Source organism: Carcharhinus amblyrhynchos, chromosome 6 (assembly GCF_965287045.1).
Source record: "Carcharhinus amblyrhynchos chromosome 6, sCarAmb.v2.hapA, whole genome shotgun sequence".
Classification (NCBI taxonomy): domain Eukaryota; kingdom Metazoa; phylum Chordata; class Chondrichthyes; order Carcharhiniformes; family Carcharhinidae; genus Carcharhinus; species Carcharhinus amblyrhynchos.
The window spans coordinates 45,617,989-45,645,888 of NC_137329.1; the positions used below are offsets into that span (position 1 = coordinate 45,617,989).

The 27,900-nt window shown below is 43.6% G+C and overlaps 1 protein-coding gene across 2 annotated transcripts in view; it reads left to right on the plus strand.

Moving 5' to 3' along the window:
• The window catches only part of LOC145343871 (myeloperoxidase-like), a 73,299-nt gene that overhangs the window by 28,972 nt on the left and 16,427 nt on the right, over positions 1-27,900 (plus strand). For both annotated transcript variants that reach the window (XM_080190344.1, XM_080190345.1), the window contains exons 3-12: positions 1,115-1,217; positions 3,704-3,879; positions 6,302-6,437; positions 7,419-7,548; positions 7,856-8,062; positions 8,151-8,505; positions 12,028-12,188; positions 19,970-20,228; positions 21,846-22,016; positions 27,410-27,647. In XM_080190344.1, the coding sequence (XP_080046470.1) occupies positions 1,115-1,217; positions 3,704-3,879; positions 6,302-6,437; positions 7,419-7,548; positions 7,856-8,062; positions 8,151-8,505; positions 12,028-12,188; positions 19,970-20,228; positions 21,846-22,016; positions 27,410-27,647 (1,936 nt within the window). The remainder of the gene's footprint in view (positions 1-1,114; positions 1,218-3,703; positions 3,880-6,301; positions 6,438-7,418; positions 7,549-7,855; positions 8,063-8,150; positions 8,506-12,027; positions 12,189-19,969; positions 20,229-21,845; positions 22,017-27,409; positions 27,648-27,900) is intronic.

The following is a 27,900-nucleotide window of genomic DNA, read 5'->3' on the forward strand; positions in this document are numbered from 1 at the left end:
CCGATGTCTCCAGATCCCAGACTCGGATCATGCTCCTTCTTCTGCAGTGGTTAGTGCCGGGTTACCACTCCCAATGTCTCTGCATCTCTGCCTCTCATTCTTGTACACATCTTGCTGGCACTGATCATGCTTCCAGTTACATACTCACAAACAGGCACTAATCACTGTTTATTGGTCACAAATGCACAGGAGTTGTGCCTCTGTCAGGCGGTCATATTTTGCTCAGGAGCACAACACAAAGGAGTCTATGTTCAATCGCTGTCTGTTCAAAGCTTAGTACAGCCACTGCACAAACAGCTCCTATGCCTGTTCTTCACTGTACACCCTCTGTGCAACCTTACTGCTCCCACAGTGCTTAATCTGATGCAGAGTTAGCTCTTTTAACCATCAGGTTTTGCTGGTGCCTTCACTTTGCTGGTGTCTTTATGAATATATAGATCAGTTCAGACAGTGAGTTCCAGTAATCCATACAACTATGGTGGAATATGAAATCTGTCTTTACCAGAGGTAGGGATGATATCCACAGAACTATGAACAGTCTGGAATCCTTGATGACTTCCTTTAACTCAGAAAGCATACTTAGCAAATTCAGTGTAGACACCAAAATCTAACCCATGGTGTCCTGGATTATTAACCTCTGCCACTGCTGCCTTCCAACACCAGGTTAAAGTCCAACAGGTTTATTTGGTAGCAAAAGCCACTAGCTTTCGGAACACTGCCCCTTCATCAGGTGGTGAAGGGTTTGTATTTCTATTGTGTTTCTATTCACAAACAGAGCATATAAAGACACAAACTCAATTTACAAAATAATGATTGAATTGCGAGTCTTTACAAGTAATCAAATCTTAAAGGTACAGACAATGTGAGTGGAGAAAGCGTTAAGAATAGGATAAAGAGATGTGTATTATCTCCAGACAGGATGCATCTTGGGCTCATGTCATGCTATTTGTAATCTCCACGACTTGCCTGGGCTTGCAAAATCTCACTAACTGTCTAGTCTGGAGACAATTGTAATATTTGGAAATAAATGGGCTATTATTCCTTTATTATTTCCATTCTATCTATACTATTAAATCCACTGCTTCAATCTGTAAACCATGTTACTTTTCTTCAGGTCTTGCAGAATCTGTGACTCAGCGAGGAAATGAGATTGTCAATGAGGCATGCAAGAAAGCGTTTCATCTTGTCAATACTGCCTACAAAAGATCTAGAGACAAGTAAGATTCAAATATGTTAAGAAAAGCAGATTCTGTTTAATGTGGAAAACAAGTGGCAAGGCCCATAGTACGCAATTCCTGTAAAGGTGAAAAAGACCTGGAAACAAGTTAAAAATATAGGAGATAGGAGCAAGAGGAGGCCATTTGGCCCTTCAAGCCTGTTTCACCATTCATTAAGCTCATGGCTGATCACCCAACTCAATAACTAATCCTGCTTTCTCCCCATAACCTTTGATTCTGTTCACACCAAGTGCTATATCCAGCTGCCTCTTGAATACATTCAATGTTTTGGCATCAACTGTGGTAATGAATTCCACAGACTCACCACTCTTTGGGTGAAGAAATGTCAACTCATCTCTGTTCTAAATGGCCTATCCTGAATCCTTAGACTGTGATCCCTGGTTCTAGACACCCCCACCATCAGGAACATCCTCTCTGCTTCTACCCTGCCTAGATCTGTTAGAATTTTATAAGTCTCTATGTGATCCTCCCTATTTGTCTAAACTCCAGCAAAAGCAACCCTAACCTAGTCAATCTCCCCTCATACCTCAGTCCTCCATCCCCAAAATCAGCCAAGTTGAAATAAACCTGGATGCGGTCAATAGATTACACTGAATTCTCATTGGATTGAGAAGGAGAAGTCAGTTTGTGTAGCAGTGGTGGACATAGCACAGTGAGCATACATGTAATTGGCAGAATATTGTGAGCTTACCAAGAACAGGTGGGAACTATACTATAGAACTACAACTAGGCCAGCAAACTGGCAAGTTCATTCAGAAATGTCTCAAAAGTAATTGGTGTAAGAAAGGGCAATTTCACCCTGCAAGATTTGAAGTTAAGGCATATTATTGAAAGAAGCTTTACCCTGCACTTATACATTGCTGGACTCAATAGGTAGTAATTTTGTCCCTGAAGCAGAATATTCTAAGGCCACAGAACATCACTCCATAATGTAACTAATACTCAAACAAAATCTTGTATTTATGTAGCACCTTTAAATGAGTAAAAGTGTCCCATGAAACTTTGTTGCATTGTTAGAGGTGCCATTCTCTGAATTAGACACTTAGCTCCTTATTCCAAGGAGTTAATGCACTTCACCCTGCCTGTAGCAAATTAACTGGTCGTTCATTTCGTGACTGTTGTGAGATCTTGCTGACCTCTGAGTTTACCTACATAAACATGAAGGACTGCACTTCCAAGTTAATTACCATGGGAAGTGATTTGGGATGTGCCAGAGATGTGCATTGTGTTTTTGAGAGCCAGTCATTTTCCTATCTAGTTGGTGTTGTAGCTGGTCTGAAAGAGGTGAATAAAGTAGCATGGTGGTGGGAAGCTTGCTGTTTCATCCTGTTACTGAACTGGGAGTGTTCAGTAGAATCTGATGTGGTGTGTGTGCTATCTGTTAGCAAATGTATCCTGGTTTACTGGGTTCTAAACCATGGGACATCAGCACAAAAGTAAAGGATAATGGTGATCACCTATAACAAAGTAGTACACTGACCCTAAGCGGGAAATGTTTCACTGCTACCTTTAAATACTAATAAGATTATTTTATCGTTACTATTGTTACATCAAGTGGAATAGTTTGCCCAAGGATCTAATCTTAGGTCACACAAAGCATTGCTTTAATACAATAAAGGAATCAGGACCAAATGTTCCTGAAGAAAGATTTTTTAATTCTTTCACAGGATGTGGGCATCATTGACAGGGCCAGAATTTGTTATCCATCTCTTTTGCCCCTTGAGAAAATGATGCTGAGCTGCCTTCTTGAATCATTGCAGTCCCTGGGGGTGTAGGTACACCAGCAGTGCTGTTACAGAGGGAGTTCCAGGATTCTGATCCACTGACAGTGAAGGAACGATGATATATTTCCAAGTCAGAATGCTGTGTGGCTTGGTAGTGGTGCTTCCATATATCTGCTGCCTTTGTCCTTCTCAACGATGAGTTTGTAAGGTGCTGCCAAAGGAAATTGGTGAGCTAGTGATATGCATCTTGTCCATGGTACACACTGTTGTCACTGTGCATCTGTGGAGAAGGGAATGAATGTTTAAGTTGGTGGATAGGGTGCTAATCCAGTAGGCTGCTTTGTGCTGGATGGTGCTAAGCTTCGTCTATTGGAGTTGCAGACAAGTGGGGTTATTTAAGGTGATGTCTCTGACTGACTTTTGATTGGCTCTAGAAAGACTCCAGAAAATGGGCAAAGCTTCCCAGGTGGAATGCGCGCCCTCCAGTGGCCAAAGAAACAACTGTATCACACCATAGATGAAACATTTTCCTCTCTGGAATCAACTCAGTTGAATTCCTTCAAATAAGGGGCTGTCCCTTTGACAGGATGATAAGTAAAATTCATGCCACTGATTTATGCGTTTTATTTAACTAAGTTCCACAACTCTCACTGGGAAGGCAAAGAGAGGGTTCAAGTGAAAAGGTTTACACTGCCAAGGATAAACCAGCCACTAGTCTAAAATGTGCTCTTTGATTCCCAGGAATAGAGCGGCACTGGCCAATGGCTCCATTAGTGCCAGTAAGCTGCTCAGTCTCTTCAAGGATCCTGTGGCCGAGACACGGACAGCAGTGAGAGCGGCTGAGTTGATGGAGACCTCGATAGAACTCATCCGACAGATGGTTTACACCGAGAAGGACATGTTCAAGAATGCAACAGGTAAACAACAACAACAACTGAGCTAGTAGTAAGGAATGGCAGGGGGGCACACTGCTGCCTCACAGCACCAGGAAGCCTTGTTTGATTACCAGTTGGGGTCACTGTCTGTGTGGAGTTTGCAAATTTTCTCTGTGTCTGCATGTGTTTCCTCTGAGTGCTCCCGTTTCCTCCCATAGTCTAAAGATTCGCAGGTTAGGTGGATTGGCTGTGTTAAATTGTCCTTTAGTGTCAGGGGGACAAGATAGGGTAAATGCATAGGTTATGGGGATAAGGCCTAAATGGGATTGTGGTTAGCGCAGATTCGATGAGCCGAATGGCCTCCTTCTAAACTGTAGGATTCTATGATTCTATGAACTTACATATACGCAGCCCCTTTTTGTATAAACATCAGATAGTATTTTACAAAATCCTAAGTGGGAGAAAGAAGCAGAGGAAGCAACAGAGCACAGGTAACGGAATCAATGTAGTATGTGGCACCTTCTGATAATGGTGTCCTCAGCCTTCTTGCTGTGATTCAGCATGTTGCTAATGTTAGAGCCTTGGAAGTGGAAAAGACTGCAATCAGATGTAGATGCAAGGGAATGGAGTCTACACCAAGCAGATGGCAATTCATGTGGATAAATATAGTGTTATGCATGGTACTAGGCTAACACCAGGCACATACACACTAAATATAGTGTAATACTAAAATATAGTGTAATAGGCCGACATTTTGTTATACAGCCCTCTCTGATGGGGAGGTGTAAGTAAAGTTAGTTTAATAATGGCCGCCTGCAAGTCCTCGGGTGGGATTTTACCACCTCCCCTCACTAAACATTGTGTGGTGAGCTGAAGAAATTGCATGCAAAGCTAAAAATCTGATTTCCACCAGGCACAAAACAATTGGTATCTTCTCTGCCCCTTTTTACTGGCAAGAACCAAGTTTCCTCCCCAAAATGGGCGCAAGGTTTATTAGCATGAGATTGACTGGATTTCAGTACCATTGGTGAGTTTGGCACGCATGCTTCCCCCTCCCAATTGCTTCCCTCCACCCAAATGCTTCCCATCTCCCTGGCAGCACAACACGCCAGCACAAATTAGTACTGTGGCTCAGTCATTGCAGCAATGAAGAAGAGTGAGGAGGTGAGTACTGCCAACACCATCCTCTGGGGTGGAGGGGGGTATGGGGGTGGGGGTGTCAGCTGTTACCATGGTGCAGGGTGAGGGCTTATATGGGTGCAGAGGATTGAGGGGGCTCATGCTGCTCTGGGAGGCCTGTGGTCAGAATTTGCCACTGGCTTGGAGTTCGTGTTGCAGGCATTCCCCCTGGCTACTCAATGACTCCTGAGAGGATTCATATGAGGTTGAGTTCCAACCCCATTAATGTCGCCCTGGTTACCCTGCCATCTGTCTGCTCGACATGCTCTATGCTTTATTGTACATTCCATCCCAGGCCCCACTAACAGTAACAAGCAGCAGGTCTGCAGCTGTTGCCCCAGTCAAGGGAGCTCTGCAGGAGTTAATATGGCTCCCCACACTGGGTTAACTCTGCAGTGCTCCCTGCAATGGTCACCCATTACACAAAAGACACAAGGATGCTTCTCCACTGTCTATCTGAACTACTAGCCATTCCTGGAAGTTACTGTACCAGGTGACCAGGTGGCTGCACTCATGTTGGGGACCTCCTCGCAGACACCCGTTGCCCACCAGGGCAAGGATGTGCCAATGCCCAGTGCCCATTCAGGTGGCGCATGGCCTTGGAGATGCTGTTAGGTTGCCAGTGTCCAGACTCATGGGGACACAGATTACTGGGAGGGAATGAGGGACCTTGGATGGATAACCTAACAGACTGTCTGTCTCCCTCACTCTCAGGTTACCAGATCGGGTTACCTGATCTAAACTGGGATTGCGGTTGAGATGCAACACTTGGATCTCCATGTCTCCAAAAGTAGGGGAAAACTGCCATGATTCCACCTCCTGAACCTGCTAGAAAATACACGTGTGGATATTAATTGAGGGCCGGGATGGAGCTCAGCTCCGATCCCTTTAATAGTGGAAAATCTTCACCAAACTTCCCAAAACCATCCATACCTGAGGAATGATCATACAGCATCTGATCCAGATGGTGCTTTGTTGCTTTCTAGAACAAGAGGTCACAGGGATAGATTCAGAGGTGATAGATTTAAAACTGAGATGAGAAGGAATTATTTCTCAAAGAGAATAATGTATTTGTGGGACTACTGCCCCATAGTGCAGTGGAGTCTGAATCGTTAAATGGTTTCAATTAGGAGATGAATATATTTCTGATTAAAAAATGGAGAACAGGTAGGGAAGGGGATTTGAGACCTGGGAGAGATGAGCCCTGATCTGACTGAATGGCAGGGCAGGCTCAAATGAGCTGAATTGCCCACTTCTGCTCCTAATTTCTATATTTGTTCCTCAGATCTGCTGCTCAGCACGCTCAATCTTCAGGCATTGGCTAAGGCGACAGGTTGCATCAGTCAGCTGCGACCAGTAACTTGCTCCAGTTCCTGCCTACTGAACAAATATCGGAACATCACCAGTATCTGCAATAACAGGTATGTACCAGCAGGAAGAACAATGATGCCAATGGTGTTGTTAGACTTCTTCGTGCCAGGATAACTCCTCAGTCAGATGGTACAATTGACAGTTTCTTTGTTAGGACACTGGTAGGTTTGAAAAGGTGATGAGAAATGAAGAGATACCACTGAGTGACAGCAAACTTAGCTTCTTAGAGTCTGTAAGGAGGTGAGGAATTTTACAAAGGGGAAAGCAACTATCTGGTAAATGCAGCAGGAAGCATGGATTCCTCCCACTTCATTTTAAGAAAGAATGTTATCAATAATCTTGATTCCAAAGGACTTTAGGTAAATGTTGTCTGTTACCCACAGCCCTGGCCTGAGGAAACAAAGTATTGACAAAGGTTTCACCTTCTGATTGAGGTATTAAAGTGAGATTCTCTGTCAACATATAAAAAACTCGCATAGATCCTTTTCCGCAAAGAGAAAGAAGTTCTTTCAGTGTCCTGGACAACATTCAGTCCTGAGCATTTTCCATCAATACCCTGTCATCTTTGGGGCTGTTTCAATGACCCTGCCAATTGCTTTAATTGCGTGGTTGCTGTGAAAAATTTTATTTTAAAATTCCATTTTTGTCACGACTTCCTTGTTTCCAAAATGTCACAAAGTGCTTCACAGATAACAAAAAACTTTTGAGGTTGTTTTTAGGCAAACTTGGCAGTTAATTTGTAGATGGAGAGAAACCACAAATGTCAGTGAGAAATATAACCAATGAATCTGCCTTGGTTCGGGCTACAATGCCATCAGTGTGATACCATGGCTTCCACATTTTGAAATTTCACAATATCTCTTGTAATACACTGGTCACTACATAGAAGTATGCCTGCATTAATAGATATGTTCCCATTTACCTTGAAGTTGAGATTGTTGGAGACAGCATTACCATTTTCTCTAACTTGTTACCATTCTTCAAATATCTGCTCACCACAACTAAAATGACCATTTTCTCTATGACTCTAGACAGCATGCCCAGTGGGGCACACCTAACAATCCATTTGTTCGATGGCTATTCCCAGATTATGATGATGGCTTCTCATTTCCAAAAGGATGGTTCAAAAGCAAGAAACATAATGGGTTCCCCTTACCACCGGTATGTAGTGGGGCATGTTGAAGAGCGGTAGATGGGTAGAGATGATTGTGCTGTAACGGAAAGCTCTGGAATGTGCTGCCTGGGAGTGTGGTAGAGGCAGGTTGCCTCACATCCTTTAAAAACTACCTGGATGAGCACTTAGTATGCCATAACATTTCATGGCTATGGGCCAAGTGCTGGTAAATGGGATTAGATGGGAGTTCGGGTGTTTCTCACATGTCGGTGTAGACTCGATGGGCCGAAAGGCCTCTTCTGTACCATATAATGCTATGATTCTATGATTCATGATTGTATTGGTTATTTCTAGGTTAGGAAAGTGTCAACTGCAATCTTGCACACCCGCAATGAGGACATTTCACTGGACAGCAGCTACGGCCATATTTTGGTGGAATGGGGACAGTGGATTGACCATGATATAGACCTGACACCACAAACTGCTAGTTCTTCTTCCTTCATCAACAGCAGTGACTGTTCATCATCATGTCAAAACAAAAATCCCTGCTTCCCAATCCAGGCAAGTATCTGTCCCGCATCACCAATGTATGTTCGATGCAATGTTTTAACTCTTGTTCATTGTCTGATTAAATCTGAATGTGTTGTAGATCCCTGATGATGACCCCCGTGCACATGAGAGCAAAATGTGTATGCCCTTCTTCCGCTCGGCCCCAGCATGTGGCAGCGGCACATCTGTCATCATCACTGGGAATCTCTATCCCAGGGAACAAATGAACAGCATCACTTCCTTTGTGGATGCCAGCTTGGTTTATGGGAGCACAGAATCCCTAGCGCGGAAACTGAGGAACCTAACTAATGATCTCGGCTATCTGGCCATTAACCAGGAGTACTCTGACAACGGCCGAGCCTACCTACCTTTCGCGAGCAAGAAACTTCAAAACCCTTGTGCACTGACTAGAAACCTCACTGCAAACAAATCGGACATTCCATGTTTTCTGGCAGGTAAGTCCACCACAAGGCATGAGTACATCAAACTTACCATTGTAATGTGAAAGGGAAAGGGATTAAGAACATTATTAGGTCATTGTTTAAGGAATATATTTAGTAATACAGAGAGGAGGGAAAGAAGTAAAGCAACAAGGTGGCTGAGTGGTTAGCATTGTTGCCTCATAGCTCCAGAAACCCGGGTTTGATCCTGGCCATGGGTGACTGACTTTGTGGAGTTTGCACATTCTCCCAGTGTTTCCAGTTTCCATAGAATCCCTACAGTGCAGAAGGAGACCATTCAGCCTATTGAGCCTGCACCAACAACAATCCCACACAGGCCCTATCCCCATAACCCCACTTATTTACCCTGCTAATCCCCCTGACACTAAGGGGCAATTTAGCATGGCCAATCAAATGAACCCTCACATTTTTGGGTGGGAGGAAGCTGGAGCACCTGGAGGAAACCCATGCAGAAACGGGGAGAACGTACAAACTCCATACAGACAGTGGCGGGAGGCTGGAATTAAACCCACGTCCCTGGCACTGTGAGGCAGCAGTGCTATCGTGCTGTCCCACAGTCCAAAGCTGTGCAGGTTAGGTGGATTGCCCATGCTAAATTGTTCCTTAGTGTCAGGGGGATTCGTAGGGTAAATGTGTGAGGTTACAGGGATAGTTCCTGGGTAGGATTGTTATGATTGCAGGTTTGATGGGCCAAATGGCCTCCTTCTGCACTGTAGGGATTCCATGATTCGTACAGCAGCAATATTCTGGAATCAAGAGATCTCGAGTCTCCAGCATTGATCATACAATTGATTCAATGTTTATTTCAGAAAGAAAATAGAAATTTTATTTAGCAGAGATTTGATATGAATGTGTATAAACAGGGCAGTAAAGCCTCCTGTGACCATAAAATACAATGTCCAGTAATTTCTACAGAAGTGTCTTTGTGATTTTTTGCCCTTTTCCTATCCTTAATTCCTGAATTCCCAACAACTCTCCATGTTCTTTCCAAAATGGTTTCTTTCTGCTGTCTCATGCCAATCTTCTTAAAAGGTCCTTAAAATGATACCTCTAAGGAACCACTCTTTGCCCATCTGCATTCTGCAGTGTAACTATTCAGCTTCCTTGTGTACTACATGACGTTCTTTCAAAGTCCTTTCTTGATCATTAATCAAAAGGTGATTTGTCTCATCCCTTTGGGTTCAAGAACTTTGTTTTATGCCACCCTCCATATTCCTATCGGTTTTTGTCCCTTGTTCTTTCAGTCCAATGTTTCAGTGGATGTCTCATCCTTCAACAGTATTGTCTTTCCATGTGTTTGCAGAGTGTCTTGTGTAGAAACATAGAAAATAGGAACAGGAGGAAGCCATTTGGCCCTTTGAGCCTGCTCCGTGGTTCGTTACGATCATGGCTGATCATCCAACTCAATAGCCTAATCCTGCTTTTTCCCCATAACCATTGAAACCATTCACCCCAAGTGCTATATCCAGCACTTCTTGAATACATTCAATGTTTTGGCATCAGCTACTTCCTATGGTAATGAACTCCACACAGTTCCTCATAGTGACAATTCCTCACTCTGAATATAGTGCTGACTTGGTGCCTTCACTTTGCAAATATATTTAAATGTATGCCATGTTATGATTGTTGAATAATAACGTATCTCTGGCAGCTTTTTGCCTAATTTTCATATAACCAAAGCTGCAGGTTCACTTTCTTTCCTTTCTTTAACTCTTATCTGGGTAGCACTGCCATTGCACCGAATTGGTGTTCTGGCTTTCGCGGCTAGTTTGATGGAAATCTCACACTCTTTAGTCTCTAGGATAAGATTTTGATTGATAGCTATAGGATTAAACTAATGCTAGAATACTATCTCCTGATCACAGGAGTATTGATCTTAGCCTTCTAATTGCAACATAAAATTTATGTTGGTTACCATTTACTTCCCAATGGTTTTGACAGTCAAGCAGCGTTCTTCTGGACCATTTCCAATGTCTCCTGAATGAACACCAGACTTCCACACAGTAGAGCACTTCTTGCTCATAATACTGTGACCCTCCTCACTGACAATAGGATCCTAGTAACTATTTATTTCACCTTAATATTGTCCTTCAAACTGCACTTGTTGCAGGTTATCTTACACTCTGACTTTCTATTCTGTCATTACTTTTGTGCACACTTTATTTTGCAATTGAACACTTCCAACTTTCTGGCACAGTGTTTGGCACTGCTGCCTCAAAGCGCCAGGGACCCAGGTTTGATTTCTGGCTTGGGTCCCTGCTTGTGCGAAGTCTGCACGTTTTCTCCACATCTGTATGGGTTTCCTCTGGATGGTCTGGTTTCCTCCCACAAAAGACATGCTGATTAGGTGCATTGGCCATGCTAAATTCCCCTCAGTGTACCCAAACAGGCACTGGAGTGTGGCAACTAGGGGATGTTCACAGTAACTTCATTGTTGCATTAATATAAGCCCACTTGTGACAATAATAATAAAAATTAAAAAAAAGGTTTCTTCATTTAAACCAGCAGACCATCAGTCCAGTAAATAGCAGGTTAACCTAAAAGACTAGTAGCTGATAGCAATGAGTAAAAGTGAGCCTTAAAGCTCAGAATACTCTAGCTTATTTCCTAGTTTGAGCCAAGTTGTCTAATCAGATTTGCGTTGCCTGTTGGGATGCTGTGATCAACGCCAGGGATTAAAAGCAAGGAGGAAACAAAAATAAATCTTGTTCTTGAACAGTGATCTCTTCTGGGAGTTCATGGATTGCATTTGGCTGTGATTCTCATTGAAAATTCACAGTGAAAGTTCTGCCAACACATTAGGCTTAAATTTTCACACTTGCATTGGGCGCGCAGTCAGGAGAATTCCCAGCTGTGTAAACTCGTCTGCTGAAAAAGTGCCTGAAAGTTCCGAGCTGGGCCTCCATTTTCGCAGAGACCGAGAGTTGCCATCATCACGAGAAAATTCAAGCCTTACTGTCTAGGCTCACAGGTTAAGAAGGTCAAATAGTTAAGATACCAGAGTACTCCCATACTCCAATACCTTCTTGAAGCACAAAGAGAAGATTAGCATACAAAAGGAGGAAAGTGCAGAGCAAGCATCAAACAACACTACACTATTACATGGGGTATGGCTCAATGGAAGTGACCAGCAACTCCAACAGGTCAGGCCTGAACTACTGGAGTTGGAACTAGTTCTTTGTAGATTTGACAACTCCAACTAGCATCCCACTGTGGAAAGATAACAGCACAGAGTTAGCCGAGATCTGAAAAAAAGCCCCAAAGAGTTTATATTTATAAATAATGCAAAATATTTTAGACTTTTAAGGTCGTGAATAGTAATGCTGAGGAGTCAAACCCTTTCCATTTAAAGTGTTGACTGTCAGCACCCTAGGGGAAACAAGGCTCCTAGAAGATTTTGGTGACCTTTAAGGCCAGATTCTGCAACAAGCCCCTTCATATTTTACAGCAACAGGATAGACATTGCTCAGCAAGACATGAATGCCGTGTGATTTTTTTGTTTGATTTTGGTATCAGGGGATTCACGAGCAAACGAACACTTAGGGATTCAGACACTACACACAATCTTCCTACGGGAGCACAATCGAATAGTCTCAGAACTGCACCAGCTGAATCCGCACTGGAGCGGAGAGATCCTGTACCAGGAAGCACGGAAAATCCTGGGAGCCTACCAACAGGTAAGGAAGAGGATTTATATCAACAAGATAGGGACCCCTTTACATTTCAAGAGATTTCTTTACTCAGATACTTGTAGGACCAGTCCTGTTTGAGGTTGAGACTCTATGACTTCCTTCAATGCACGTGTCTGAGTTGTTCTTTAGTTAGGCTATAAGAAATGCCTGAGAGGTGTCTCAATGAAGAATATTTCTCCAGTGACAAATATAATGGGTTGAATTATCCCATGTCCTAACAGGGTGAAAATAAGAGTGCTCCATGCCAGTCTTTTGGGTGAGTTTCCAGCACTCTGTCAGTTTTTCTGACAGTTGGGGGCTTTGCATCAGCAGGGGGCAGCTGGGGGGCCTGTTGCAGACACCATTGCGTAGACTGTCCTGATATACTAGTGCACGAAGAGACCTCCTCCCAGATCCACCCCCCCACCCCTCCACCCCCTCCACCCCCCTCCACCCCCCTCCACCCCTCCACCCCCTCCACCCCCCTCCACCCCCCTCCACCCCCCTCCACCCCTCCACCCCCTCCACCCCCCTCCACCCCCACACTCTCCACCCCCTCACCACCCACCCTCCACCCCCCCACCATCCCCCTCCTCCACCCCCCCCACCACCCCCCCTCCACCACCCCCCTTCTCCACCCCCCCCACCACCCCCCCTCCACCACCCCCCCACCACCCCCCCTCCACCACCCCCCCCACACCCCAAACCCCCCCCCCACACCCCCCCTCCACCACACCCCCCCTCCACCCCCCCCCCCCACACCCCAAACCCCCCCCCCCCACACCTCCACTCCCCTCCATCCCACCCCCACCCCTCCACCCATCATCGGCAGCATTTCTATCCTTCCTCCAACATAGGTCACTGGCATTAGAGGACCCTTCAGTCCTGGGCCTGCTAATTACATTTAATTTACCACAGCCAATCCACCTAACCCACGCACCTTTGGACCGTGGGAGGAAACTGGAGCACCCAGAGGAAACCCACGCAGACACGGGGAGAACATGCAAACTCCACACAGACTGTGACCCAAGCCAGGAATCGAACCCAGGTCCCTGGCACTGTGAGGCAACAATGCTAACCATTGTGCCACTGTGCCACCTTTTTGGCAAGTAACAAACTAAAAGATTTATTGACTGAGAAGAACTAAGTACAACAAAGGTTTAACAGCACAACTATACAGTGTAACTCCTCGCGACATTGCCCTGACTCCTACTGAAACTTCCAGCCTCAAGATGCATGCCCTTGTTCCTGATTGGCCCACATTTGTACACTCGTGCTCCATTGTTAGTCCGCTCATGTGGCCTGTGCAAGATGATCTTTTAAAGGGGTCACACTATCCAAAGTTTCTTCTTATATCTTTTTGATTTATTGATCTACAAGACACAGGTCAGGCTTGCGATGGAATGTTCTCCATTTGCCTGGATGCGTGCAGCTTCAGCAACATAAGAGGCTTGGCACAATCCACCACTTTAAACATCGATTCACAACACCACCTGTGTACAGTAATAGCAGTGTTTCCCATCCACATATGCAATACAGGAAGTCGCAAAGGCTTATTTCACAGCACCTTCCAAACACATGACCTCTACCACCTTGAAGTGCAGGGACAGTAGACGAATGGGAACACCAACACTTAAAAGGTCTCTTCCAAGGTAGCATCCTGACTTGGAACTACATAGCCTTTCTATCATTGTCATTGGGTCAAACCTTGGAACTCCCTGTCTAATAGCTCAACACTGTCTCCTCAAGGACAGTTAGGTATGGTTATTAAATGTTGGCCTTGCCAGCAACACCCACATCCTATGAATGAAAAGGAAAATAGGAGTGAATGTTGTGGATGAGGATGTGAAGCCACACAATGAAGAAGTCTGCTGGTCAACCAGATTCCATATTTATTTGCAAAGTTACCATTTCTTTGTTGTTAAAAGCTCATTAAGCAACAATATTCTCAGCCGTTCCCTTTTTACTCAAACTGGCTGTTGGCATGAATGATAAAGCTTAGCTTGAGTGATGATTATATCTGAGATACTGTACATAGGAGGTGATTATACTGGTGCCTTATTTCTGCAACAGAAAGTTTGAGGAAACAATGCATCCAGCTTACTATTACTGCACTCAGCTGCGTCACATTTAGCTTGTAAAATAAGCATAGTGATAAAAACTGGATAATAAATGCAATTCATTTTCTTATGAAACACTAAGGTGGTTGTTAAAACAGTTAGTTTATATTGATAGGTCTCATCAGACTCAGTCAATGACAAATTCAGAAGCCGGGGTACCTTGATTCTCCCAGTGCTCAGCCAAGCGCATAGGAATAGTCGCGAGGTGAACTGCCTCACTGCGGACCCATACAATGCTTTCCAGACCTCCACAACCCACTGGGTGATAACAATCCCCACAGATTCCCCAAGAACTCTATCCCGTGCCGTGCGGTGTCCCATGTGTCTGTCCAGGTCAGATAGACAGTAGGGAGGCCCCCTCCTAACTTTCATGTGACAGATGGCAGCACCACTGAGTTGACAGTGTGCAGAGCTGTGTTAATATCTGTCAAACTCCCTTCCTTGGGGCAACAGCTGCCAGTAGCCAGCTGAGAGGTGGCAGGATGGAGGGCACATTTGTGGGATTTGACCTCAACCTCTGAAGCCCTTCTGGGGTCTTCCAGCAGACAAGGAGAATGCTCGCCACACATCCTCAACCCAGCAGTGACCCCCGTCATGACAACTCCTGGCCCAGCCTGAGCCTCCCCCAAGACCATGCGCCTATCAGTGCCCCTGCCCCATCTCACATGTTAACTAGGTTGATCCCAAGCATAGAGGAATTTTCTTATGAGGAGAGGTTCTGCAGGTTGAGCCTCTACTCACTGGGGTTTAGAAAAATGAGAGGCGGCCTTATTGAGACATAAAGGATTCTCAGAGGGCTTGAGAAGATGTTGAGAGATTGCTTCCCCTTGTGGGAGAGTCTAGGACCAGAAGGTACAATCTCAGGGCAGAGTGTCGCCCTTTTGAGACTCAAATGAGGTGGAATTCCTTCTGTCAGAGATGAGTGAATCTGTGGAATTCTTTACTGCAGAGGGCTGTCGAGGCTAGGGCATTGAGTATTTTCAAAACTGAAATAGACAGATTTTTAAAAGAATCAAGGGTTATGGAGAAAAGGTGGGAAAGTGGAATTAAGGAATATCATATCAGATCATTCATGATGTTAGTGAATGGTGAAGCAGGCATGATGGGCCGAATAGACTACTTCTGCTTCTATGTCTTATGGTCTGCATGATCATTGTAGTGCACTTCTGCAAACACTGTGAGCATGCCAAGTTCATGTAATGTGCCATACATCAGAGCTAAGTCTAAGAGAAAGTTTCAAGAACAGTCTCTTTGACAAACCCTCAACTGTTTTTCTGTCAGGCTCAGGCCTTGTTTCATCTTTCATTCCCAGTTCAAAATGAATTCATAATGCCTCATCATTACATCACACAGCCAATACTGGTGAAAATGAATTTGCTACCCATATAGTGCTAATAATGCAGCCTGTTTTGAGAACTGTTTGAATTCAGCAGTACTTTCTGACAATTGCCTCTGGTCAAGAGTGATCTGTTACACAGAGAGTGTAATTTGTCCATAAAGGAATGGAAATTGTTCACTCCACTAACTTTTTGTCACCAAATTGCCCACTATGGTTCAGGTAATGCCAAGTAATCAAATCTGGGTATTGCTCCATAAGTCTGTAAACCACACCCAATTTGGTGCCCAGCACAACACTCGCGCCATCACTGGCAAACGCTACAAGATGTTGATTCAGTTTAGAGCCATCACAACCTTGTTTCGTGACAAGAAGGTACTTAATTATCGTCTCAGCTTTTTGATCCTGAAGTTCAGTCAGATGTAAAAATGTCCTTGTGGATCACTTTCATATTTCAGGCTGACTCCTAGAGTGATTCTGTCACTGAAGCTTGTAGATTCATCAATAAGAATGGAAATGTTAACCTTTTGAGCATTTTGATGTACTGGCAAATTTTCTTCCTGATCTGGGCAGCTATGCAGTCAATAGTTTCTGCAGCACTGTAGCAGGAATGAAGTCCTTTTCCTGTTTAAGCATCATTTGTACTTTGAGGTTCCGGCAAGGCAAAGCAGACAGGCTGAAGTCTGTTGTTTTGAGTCAGGCAGTAAGCAGAATGGAAACTCGCACAAGTCCTTCAGATTGTCACTAATTTTCCCTGAAGTGTCTTCCTCTACTTTCAGAGATTTGATGCGTAGTGATGCGAGCTTTCAGCAGTTTGTGTTCTACAATTATTTTTCAGAAAGGTTTTAAACATGCACTTTGGCTAGATCCACTGTCTGTCACTTGGTGCAAAATGCCTTTCATTCAAAAGTTTCAATCCCTTGGATGTGAAAAGTGATAAGCAATAATATTTGCACACGCTTTACACTCAATTTTATCATCCGTATATTCTAACCAAGGATTGGTCTTTTTTTCTCCCCCTTTCATATCTCCCCTGTCTGCACATCTGCCCAGGGGTACAGATCTGCCACTGTATTGAGCTCAATTTCAGATGCACACTGTGCAGTCAATTTTGACTTTGACTCAGGCAGCTGCAGCATTGGAGCTCTTCCCTTCATTGTCACTCAGTATGACAGTGCTTGAGTGTTCTTTGCTTTATGAAGGAAGTTTTTTTTAATTTCATGATCGTTGTGTTGCTACCTGGCCCCCCTATCCCTCCCCTGCCCCCAACAGGTGAGGACCAGCACATGTATGTATGCTGTGTATGTTTAAGCAAGGGCACTTACTGGAGCTATAAGTTCAAAAGCAGCAGTGCTGGCATCAAATCAACGTCACATTGATATAAGGTTAGCACATGCTCCTAATGCTCATGTGGTGTGTGACATGGGCTGTGCCAGCCATTTTGGAGCCAAAATAGCACCCGTAGCGCTGAAGCTATAGAACAAAAATGTGTGACTAATGCGTCAGAGTAGGAAGCAATGTAATGAGCCTTTACTTCAACAGTGTAATGACGGAGGAGGTGGAAAAGGTCCGTTAAATGTCATATTTAGATCAAATAAAAGCTGTTCATTTTGACAAATGAAAACAAATTTAGTAGAGAATATAGCATGCACTATAGCAGGCTAGTTCACAAATCGGAATTAATTTCAACAAATGTAACTCAGGCTTGTTCATTAGACAACCTATTGCATGCACATCATTAACTATATCAAATATGTACTATGTTACAGAAACCACACATGATTATTCAGTCTTACCCTCATTCCCATGTCTTATCCATTGAACTTCAGGCTACTGAAAGCAGGAGCAATCATCCCTGGTTAAAGTAGAAAGAATTCAGACTAAAATGAAATTTGGAATTATATTTTGTTTCTTCAGTAGTCTATTATGTAGTTTATCACAGAACAGAGAATGCTGGGAAAACCCAGCAGGCCTGGTAACATTTAGGCAGTGAAAGAATAATTAACCCTTCAAGTTCGTTTAGACTCTGCTTCAGAACGTAATTTGTCAATCCAGTTATAAAGATGGATTCACTCATTCGAACTAGACTTTGTTTTCAGAAGGCCAAAGTCATAGTGAAAGAAGAGGGCAATAATAACATGTAAAAATGCTGTGTTCTTTGTGTCATGTCAGTGCTAACTACAATAGAATTCATTGGCTTCCTGTATTCACCAATGGTGTGAAGGGCTGCACAGACATTGATGAGCACACATCCCCATACTCAACCTCCCCGTTGAGACTGCTTTGTTGTTCCAGTCTCACCTGCTGCGCAAATTGTCATGAGTAACACAGAATACTCGACGGACCATTTAATGGTTCATTGACCTCAGGTGAGAATTACCAGTTTCGGGGCAGGTGCGAGCAGAAAATCCCACCCCAATGTGCATGCTTTAGTTTGCATTCATTTCTGATTACTCTTTTAATTCAGGTTAAAACATACATGTGCATATGCCTTATTTTTCAAAAATATGACATTTAATATTGAGTGGATAGACCCATGACAGCTGCAAACAGAAATCTAAGTCTAGATCAGTCCCACATGTGCTCAGTGTGAAGATAAAGATGGGGCAACAGCAAAGCCTACATCTCTGCCTGTGGGGATTTACACCAATGTTGTAGGTTACTACAATCTAGATTATAGGAAGGAGTATAGAGTATAAGAGCTGACATCTAATGCTACAGTTGTACAGAACATTGGTTAGACCACATTTGGAGTACTGCGTGCAGTTCTGGTCATCTTACTACCGGAAGGACGTGGAGACCCTGGAGAGAGTGCAGAGGAGGTTTACCAGGATGCTGCCTGGTATGGAAGGACTGGGTTATGAGGAAAGATTGGGTAAACTGGGGCTCTTTTCCTTAGAAAGACAGAGATTAAGGGGGAATCTGATAGAGGTGTATAAAATAATGAAGGGTATAGATAGAGTAAACAGTGGCAGGCTTTTTCCTAGATTGGAGTCAAATATCACGAGGGGTCACGAGCTAAGGGTGAGGGGGGAGAAGTATAACATGGATACTAGAGGGAGGTTTTTCTCACAGAGGGTTGTGGGAGTATGGAATGCACTACCAAGTAAGGTGGTGGAGGCAGGCACGCTGGACTTGTTTAAGGTTTACTTAGATAGGCACATGAGTGAAACAGGGATGGAGGGTTATAGGAGACGGTTTTAAAAAGGGTCAGAGCCTTGGGATGTTCCTGGAAATCTAATGCTACATGTTGATGTTTTGTCTCTTTTACTGTGCAGGTGTGTCGGTCCACCTTGTTGTCAAACGAGGGGCATGCACACGGTGGGTCATGCGTGGGCTGCTCTTGGATGTTTCGAGAGTGGCCTAGTACTTCACGTCGTTGTGTGTGCTTAAAACTGGACCAGCAGATGGGCACCACAACAGCTCCGTAACTATCACTGTTTGCTGTGCAGATACATGGATTTGGGCCGGAGTCTGTGGGAGTTTGCGCATTCTCCCTGTGGTTGCGTGGGTTTCCTCCGGGTGCTCCGGTTTCCTCCCACACCCCAAAGATGTGCTCTTAGGCTGATTGGTGTAACAAATTGTCCCTAAACTATTCTCCCCTGAATCTGGTTTCCAATGGGGGTACCATACGCATACACACGGGTCAAGGTAGGTATAGGAAAATGCTTTGTTAAGATGGCGGCGCGGGCTCGTTGGGCTGAAGGGCCTGTTTCCCGTGCTGGGTTGTTCTTTGTTCTTTGTTCTTTGTACTGCAACTGGAACAGCAAATCAATGCAAATACAGATTTAAGTAAAGCTGGGGTGTGCCAAATGTGTGTCCAGGTTAAAAACCATGATAGACCTAAATTAATGCCAACACAGTAAAAAGTCTCACAACACTAGGTTACAGTCCAACAGGTTTATTTGATATCATGAGCTTTCAGAGCGCTGCTCCTTCGTCAGGTGAGTGAGTGACTGAGGAACAGCGCTCTGAAAGCTTCTGATTCCAAATAAACCTGTTGGACTTTAACCTGGTGTTGTGAGACTTCTTACTGTGTCCACCCCAGTCCAACGCCGACATCTCCACATCATGCGAACATAGCACGGTCAAGACAGCAAGACATCGCAAGACAGAGATCTAGGACAGTGCAAGTAAAGATCGCAAAGTAAAGACCCAGGTGATTATTAAAGAGGGTATGGATTCGTGCAGAGCAAGAGCGATAGCAACTAAAATTCAGGCCTAGATTAAAGCTGTCGAGAAGCCATTTTGTATTAAGCTTTTAAGTTTAGTGCCAGTAAATGGCCTAAGGAAAAGGCAATGTGACTAAGCTTTCCTTCCTCTCCATACAGATTATAAACTGGAAGGATTATGTACCTAAAATCCTTGGGCCAGATGCAACAAAGCAGTACCTGCCTCCCTACAGGGGCTATAATGAAACAGTTGACCCTCGGGTTTCTAACGTATTTGCCACTGCTGCATTCCGTTTTGGTCACGTGACCATTCATCCAACAGTGTTCCGACTAGATGAAAATTACAGTGAGAACCCTGCCTACCCAAGCATCCCTCTGCATAAGTCATTCTTCTCTCCCTGGAGAATTTTGGAAGAAGGTAAGAAGTTCACTATTTCATCACATGCAACATTACAAGTTCATCCAGCATTGAGCCAATACACAAAGCAAAATTCATTAATGTTAGCTTTTATTATACCCAACTCTTCTTATTTGCCTCCATCAGAGCTGCCAACTTTATAACTCTTTATTCAAACTATCGACCTTTATCTATATTTCTGAGCAGTGAGTGTCAGCTGGCCAGCAGCAATATCTTCTCATCCGGAGGGGCTGGAGTTTAACTTGGGGATTGAGACCCTGGCATCAGGTGATATTCCATATCCTGACCTCATGTCTCACCAACCTCAGTGGCCTAACGTGATGTCTGTTGGAATGATCACCGAGTGGACTCGCAGGAAGCGTACTTGCTGTTTGATTAAGAACTAAGGGTAGATGGGAGGCTGTAGCTCCATCAATGATGACACTCCAGCAGCCCAGGGTAGCCAACCATCTCAGACTTCCCAGGATTGTCCAGAAATTTGGTTTCCCATCCCCTGTCCCAGGCATCAGCTTCCTGGGACACTGTTTGTCCCGGAAGCCTTAGGACAATGGCCGGAGAGACAGGGTCAAGCTCTCCTCTTGCCACTGCTTGAGCATCTTTGGTGATTGCATGTGTGCACTGTGCTGCTGCACACACACAAGCCAAAGCCAGTATGGTGCACACATTGACACTTAAAATAACAGCACCAGTCACAGAATCACTACAATATAAAAAGAGGCCATTTGGCCCATTGAGCCTGCACCAATAACAATCCCACCAAGGCCCTATCCTCTCATATTTGCCCTGCTTACTCCCCTGACACTAAAAGGCATTTCAGCATGGCCAACCCACCTAACCCACACATCTTTGGAGGAAACCAAAGCAACCAGAGGAAACCCATGCAGACATGGGGAGAACATGCATACTCCATAAAGGCAGTCACCCGAAGCCAGAATTGAACCTGGGTCCCTGGCTCTGTGAGGCAGCAGTGCTAACCATTGTGCCAACATGTTACCCATAACTCTGCTTCCTGATTAAGGCCAAGTTGGGTAATCCCCATGCATGTAAGAAGAAGAGAGGACACCTCACGACGGAGACACCTTCTCAAGAGAAGGTAAAAAAAATCTTAAATTAAAAATGGCCAGAGTTGTACAGAATAGAGCACTGAACCCCTCTCCCCAAGTCTGTCGCTGAAGTATGGTCGCCAACCCATGACCCTATTTCAGTCTCTGAGGAAGAGGATTCATGTCAGTTTCTGCTGAGTGATTTTAATTGACCTTTTAATTGACCTAACTGATTACATGCTGCTTCTGGGTGGGTAGCCATCAACCCCTCACTCTGCCTGGAAAAAAGATGGCCCACAGGTGAAAACATGCCAACAGTCAGGCTTGGCATTTTCCAATTCAAATTTTGGACCTTTCTTTGGTGACCCCCAAGGTACTGAAACCTATTATAACACTGAATACAGCTAAGATCTGCCTGATCAGAATAGAACCTTGTCTGGATCTGGTATTGTTTAAAATGGGGACCTACCTGTTACTGCCTGATTTCTGCCCATTTATAAAGCGAAAAAGACTCTCTTTCAGTATCAGGCATGTTATTCCACACTCTAACCCATAGCATTGTATTGTATTGCAGGAGGAATTGACCCTCTTGTCCGAGGAATTATACTGAACCCTGCCAAGCTGCAAACACAAACACAGATGATGCCAGAAGAGCTAACGGAAAAGTTGTTTCAGCCTAACAAATCTTTAGCATTGGACCTGGCAGCACTAAACCTCCAGCGAGGGAGGGATCATGGGCTACCGAGTGAGTATTGATGCACACAAACATCACTCCCCAAAACCTGTCCACCATCCACAAAGCACAAGTCATGAGTGTGATGAAATACTCTCCAGTTGTATAGATGGGTGCAGCCCCAAAAACACTCAAGAAGCTTGACACCGTACAGGACAAAGCAGCCCGCTTGATTGGCACCCAACCTACCACCTTAAACATTTACTTCCTCTACCATCGACAGCAGTGTGTACCATCTACAAGGTGCACTGCAGCAATTCACCAAGACTCCTTCAACAACACCTTCCAAATGCACAACCTTTATCAGCTAGATGGTCAAGGGCAGCAGCTACATGGGAACACCACCAACTCCAAACTCCCCCCCAAGGAAGTTTATTAGATTGCTATCTCGAATGAGCAGTTTGTATGATGGGGATAGGTTGGTCAAGCTGGGCTTGTTTCCACTGGAGTTTAGAAGAGCTTGATATAAGATTCAAAATGGTGTTGACAAGGTGGATGCAGAAAGGATGTTTCTGCTTGTGGGTGAGTCCAGAACTAGTGTGTACTATTGTAAAATTAAGGATCACCATTTTAGGACAGAGATGAGGAGAGTGCTTTTCTCTGAGTGTTGTACCACTTTGGAACTCTCTGCCTCAGAAAGTGGTGGAGGCAGAGTCATTGACTATTTTCAAGGCAGTGATAGACAAATTCTTGTTATGCAAGGGAATCAAAGGTCACCAGGGTAGATGGGAGTGCAGGATTAGAAATACCAACAGAGAGCCATAATTTTTACAGATGGTAGAGAAGGCCTAAGGGGCTGAATGGACTACTTCTCCTCTTATTTGCTACGTTTGCAAGCCATACACCATCCTAGTTTGGAACTATATTGCTGTTCCTTCACTGTCGCTGGGCCAAAATCCTGAAATTTCCTCACTAAGGGCACTGTGGGTGTACCTACACCACATGGACTGCATTGTCTCAGGAGGATGGCTCACCATCACATTCTCAAGGACAATTAGGGATGGGCAACAAATGTAGGCCTGGCCAGTGTTGCCCATATCCTGTGAACAAACAAATAAATCACTCTTCAATGGCGTTGCATAATAACATCAATCCCTGTCCAGTATTCCAGTTTATGTTGGTATATTGATTAGGTGTTGGGCTGTATAATCCTAAATATCCAAAACTGATATCAGTCTATTTAAATATGGGCAATCAAGGTGTAAGTTGGAAATTCAAGTTTCTAGCTGCACCATCTTTAAGTTGATCTGCGTTTATATCTGGGATGAATGTTTAGTTAATGCTACCACAGATAGTGGGTGAGGTTTTATGGCCTTGCTCATCCCAAAACTGTAAAATGCCGCATGTAATCCCCATTGTCCATCCCTCACCTGCTCCGATTCCCATGGTGGAATTTCTGGTCAATGTCTCAAAACTAGCAACCTCAGGACAGAGTCAATGCCAGATTTCAGACCTAGGCTGGTTTTTGGACCAGGAGGTTTGGGTTGGATGGTTCAGGTCAGGTCAGGTCAAGGCGCACTTGACCACTGTGATGCGTTTTATTTTTACTTTTTGAAAATATGATTATTCAACATTCAACTGACTAGAAATTTTACAATCTGAGCTCAGACAGAACAAACTGCTTAAAAATACAAGACCATATTCCAAGTGAAGGCAAGAAACAAATAAATCACCCTCAGGGGAGTGTGAAGAGAGAGACATATCCTACAATTCAGACACATGGAAACTTGTAACTGTAGTAAGGAATAGATATTATAAAATGCAAAGTACTGAGTTTAAAGTTAAAAGAAGTTATTTATTAGTGTCACAAGTAGGCTTACATTAATACTGCAATGAAGTTACTGTGAAAATCCCCTAGTTGCCACACTCTGTTTGGATACACTGAGGGAGAATTTAACATGGCCAGTGCACCTAACCAGCATGTCTTTGGATTGGATATTGAAACAGTGGCTGCCACAGACATACCCACCCAAAATCCCTTGGAAATACACAGTGGGTGAAATAAGGCTGCCTAGCCACTTGAAAGAGATTGCAAGTGACAAATGTGATGTCAAAAAATTCTTCAGCAGCGAAAACAAGCTGAGTGCTACTAATTCTCTCCTTCTCTCTCTTTTGGAATGTGTCACCCGTGTTAGATGTATATACGTGCATACATGTATGTGGGCCCAAATGAGGATCAAACACTTGACATCGCATTTTTATTTTTTTCTTAGGTTTAGTGGTTAATATATGTGCCCTTTCTTTGTCTCAAGTAAACCTTTTTGATTAGTTCCTTATGGCTCGCAGCTTAATATTTTAGAAAAAGAATAACTGCGTGAGAAAGAAACATAAATCTTTGTTGTGAGGTGGACGAGTAGAGGAGAGCCTGTCACCCCTTCTCACCTGGCTATCACAGGAATAAGCACCAATTTACTGGATTTTGTTGTCTAAGATCCTATAGTCTGCAAATTTAAATAGCTTGAGTGTGTCACAGCATAATGCATACTGTGAAATGCATAATCAGAGTGACTAAGATTCCTTCATAGAATCCTTACAGTGCATTTGGCTCATTGAGTCAGTACTGACTCTTGGAAAGGTTATTTTAACCACGCCCTTCATCCTGCACTATCCCTGTAATCCCATACATTTACTATGGCTAATCCCATCTAATCTACACATCTTGGGACACTAAGGGGCAATATATCATGGCCAATCCACCTAACCTGCACATCTTTCTTGGAGTCCATGCGTAAGCCCCACCCTCCAGAACTCAAACTCTCAACCATAAAGAAAGATATCAAGTGGTACCTGGCAATAGATTAAAGTGCCATTAGAAGCCCACTTGATGCCTAGTACATGGTAGTAGTTTAGTTTAGTAGAACCACCCTTTACCCGCAGTGTGCAGGGCCGGTGCAAGGCTGATCGCTATCCTAAGTGAACTTTTAGCCTGAAGCCTGCCCTCCACCCTCCAATTAATTTACAAAAATGAATTACTCACAGGTTGTTGTTATCTGCCTTCATTCTAGTCTCAGCCTTGCGCTATTCTGCAGTGCTACTCATTAGAATCCTGCACACTGCCCTCACGCCTCCCACCAAACCTCAACACCTGCAGCACTGCAAGATCAACCAGGAGCTTTCTGTTGGTTTAAAATGTGGAACTGACATTTCTGATTAACCATCAGCACCCATTCTTCACACACACTGAATAGACAAATAAATTTTAAAACAATCTTTAAAAGAATATATTAACTTTTTTACAGTCACATTGCATGATGACTTAAATACTAGAAATCTGGACTTTGGGAGAGACAATGATGTACTAAAGAATGGGAGCATTACAATTTTTATAATTCATGTGGGACATTCAAATATACATTTGACAAATACCTGTATTATCACTAAACATGTTAAATTTGAGCTGGTGTTATAAGAAATGGCTGATCGTTTTAAAGAAGTATTTTGAGATATAACTCAAGTTGCTTCTGTGATGATTTCTCACAACTCATCATCTTCCCCTGCACAAGGCTAATTAAATAGAATTGCTAAACACATTGATCCCCCAAAGCATTCCACACATAAATGGTTAATACATCTATAATATCTGAAATTACCCCAATATGTTCACTTACTGGCTAAGATCAAACGCAAGATCAAGCCCGAGATGAGGTGTAATGCTTGTTGTTGTCAGCTTCGATCTAGTGTGACTCTTTTGTGGGGACCGTGAATTAGATTCATTTGGATTTGAGTTTTTGGAGCAAGCAAGGCTTGAATATGTTGGGACCTGATGAATTGGCATGTGTACTAGTGCATCATCACAATAGGTAGATGTCAACTCATTTGTAGAGGCTGGTAAAACATACACAGCATTCAGCTACAGCTACATTGTATTAGGGACCAGGTCAGAAACTCCACTGTATATTGTGAAGTTAAACTATATCCAACTATTTTTGATTTTGGCATTAATTTGAGGATGAGATTCCAAGTGTGATTCTACTGACACACTAGGAAGCTTTTATTAAAACAAACTTTATTTAACAATACAGTTTAACTATTACCAGTTAAAATACTTAACGATGACAAGATATAATTCTTGATTGCTAGCCTATCTCTGTTGGTTCCAATTTAACAATATTCCTTATCGACGTAAAATCCTCTTCAAAATCATTGAGCAAACAACAGGTTTACACGTGGGATGCTGGTCCTCACAACTCCAGAACACCTCTGGAGAGATACCTATTTTCTAGCAGGTGCCAGACTTCAATCTCCAGAGAGAGAAAGAAAAGCTGCTGTTCCTTGCAAACTTCCAAACTCCTTCCAAACAGAAACTGCCTGCTCATTTTCCTCTGTATGCCTGGCTCCTCCCTTTAGCACATGATGCGCTATCAACCTAATTAAAACCCACGCTGAAACCCAGGGGGCAGTCCAAAAAAAATCAACAAAACTGCATTAGCTCAGATTAAAACAAACACCCCAATAACAAGGAGCAATTATTCTTTTGCATTCTCAGTGGTGGGCTGCCTGGAGCAGACAAAGCAGCACCATTTAAACAGAGTTGAATCTTGCCTCAATGCCAAGGATCCAGGTTCAATTCCAATCTTCAGGTCACTGTCTGTGTTTACACATTCCCCCCATGTCTGTGTGGGTTTCCTCTGGGTGCTCCAGTTTCCTTCCACAGTCCAAAGGCATGCAGACTAGGCGGATTGGCCATGCTAAATTGACCCTAGTGTCAGCGGATTAGCAGGATAAATGTGTGGGATTATGGGAATAGGGCCTGGGTGGGATTGAGGCTGGTGCAGACTTAATGGGCCAAATGATCTCCTTCTGCACTGTAGAGATTCTATGATTAACATGTCCGTCACAAGAAACAGATATAAAATACATTTCTCAAAGGCACAATATCATCACAATAGTACAAATACAATTGAATAAAAATGATGATAGTCCATCAATAAAGCATAGCAGTGATTATATTCAATTCATATTTCTCCTGCTATTTTTCTATCCTGTAATCAAGATAAAATGTTAACACTATTTCTAAAAGGAAATCACAGCTTAAGTATTAAACACAATCTCTTCCTTTCGGGATGGATAACCTAAACTGCTGGAAACAAATTTGCTATTTGCTCATCAGTACAAATCTAGCTGACATTCAGTTCTGATTTATTTGTTTATTTTTCTTCAAAGTGGCAGTTTTTTGCCTTCCCCCTGCACAAATTTTGCCACCTAGGCAACAATTAGCCTAGCCGCGAAGTGCAACTAACAGCCAAACAACCCTTATGCAGCATCCCAGCACCTACAGCTAGGTACCAGTGTGTTTTTCCATTCACGTCACGCAAATTAAAGATATCTACAGTGATTCCTAAAGCTATGTACATAGCTAACTTATTTTCAAGTAGCAGTTTGGTCATCTTTTCTTTCTTCTTTAGGTTACAATGCCTGGAGACGGTTCTGCGGACTGCAGGAAGCCAGGAATATCTCAGAATTAATACAGATATTTAACAGCACGCACGTGGCCGAGAAATTCATGTCAGTGTACAAGACACCCCACAACATAGATGTGTGGATCGGTGCAATAGCAGAACCATTATTGCCTAAAGCTCGCGTTGGAGAACTGCTGGCCTGCCTTCTTGGGAAGCAATTTCAGGTTCTGAGGGATGGGGACAGGTGTGTATGGAAATTTCCAGCCCTTAGCTACAACAGTCTACATTGAAATGTAGAGTTGTTAGTTTTTTTGTGGAGGGGTCAGAGTTCATTTCAATGAACAGGCACTTTTACAATTTATGCTCAATATCTTTTCCTTTAGCCCAGCAAAGTCCAAACCAAGCTACACACCTTTTATCCCTTGTGCTTGATAAACAGGGGGAAGTACCACACTCTCTTAAAGCCAAGTAATTAATCTACATCTTCTCTGTTGGGA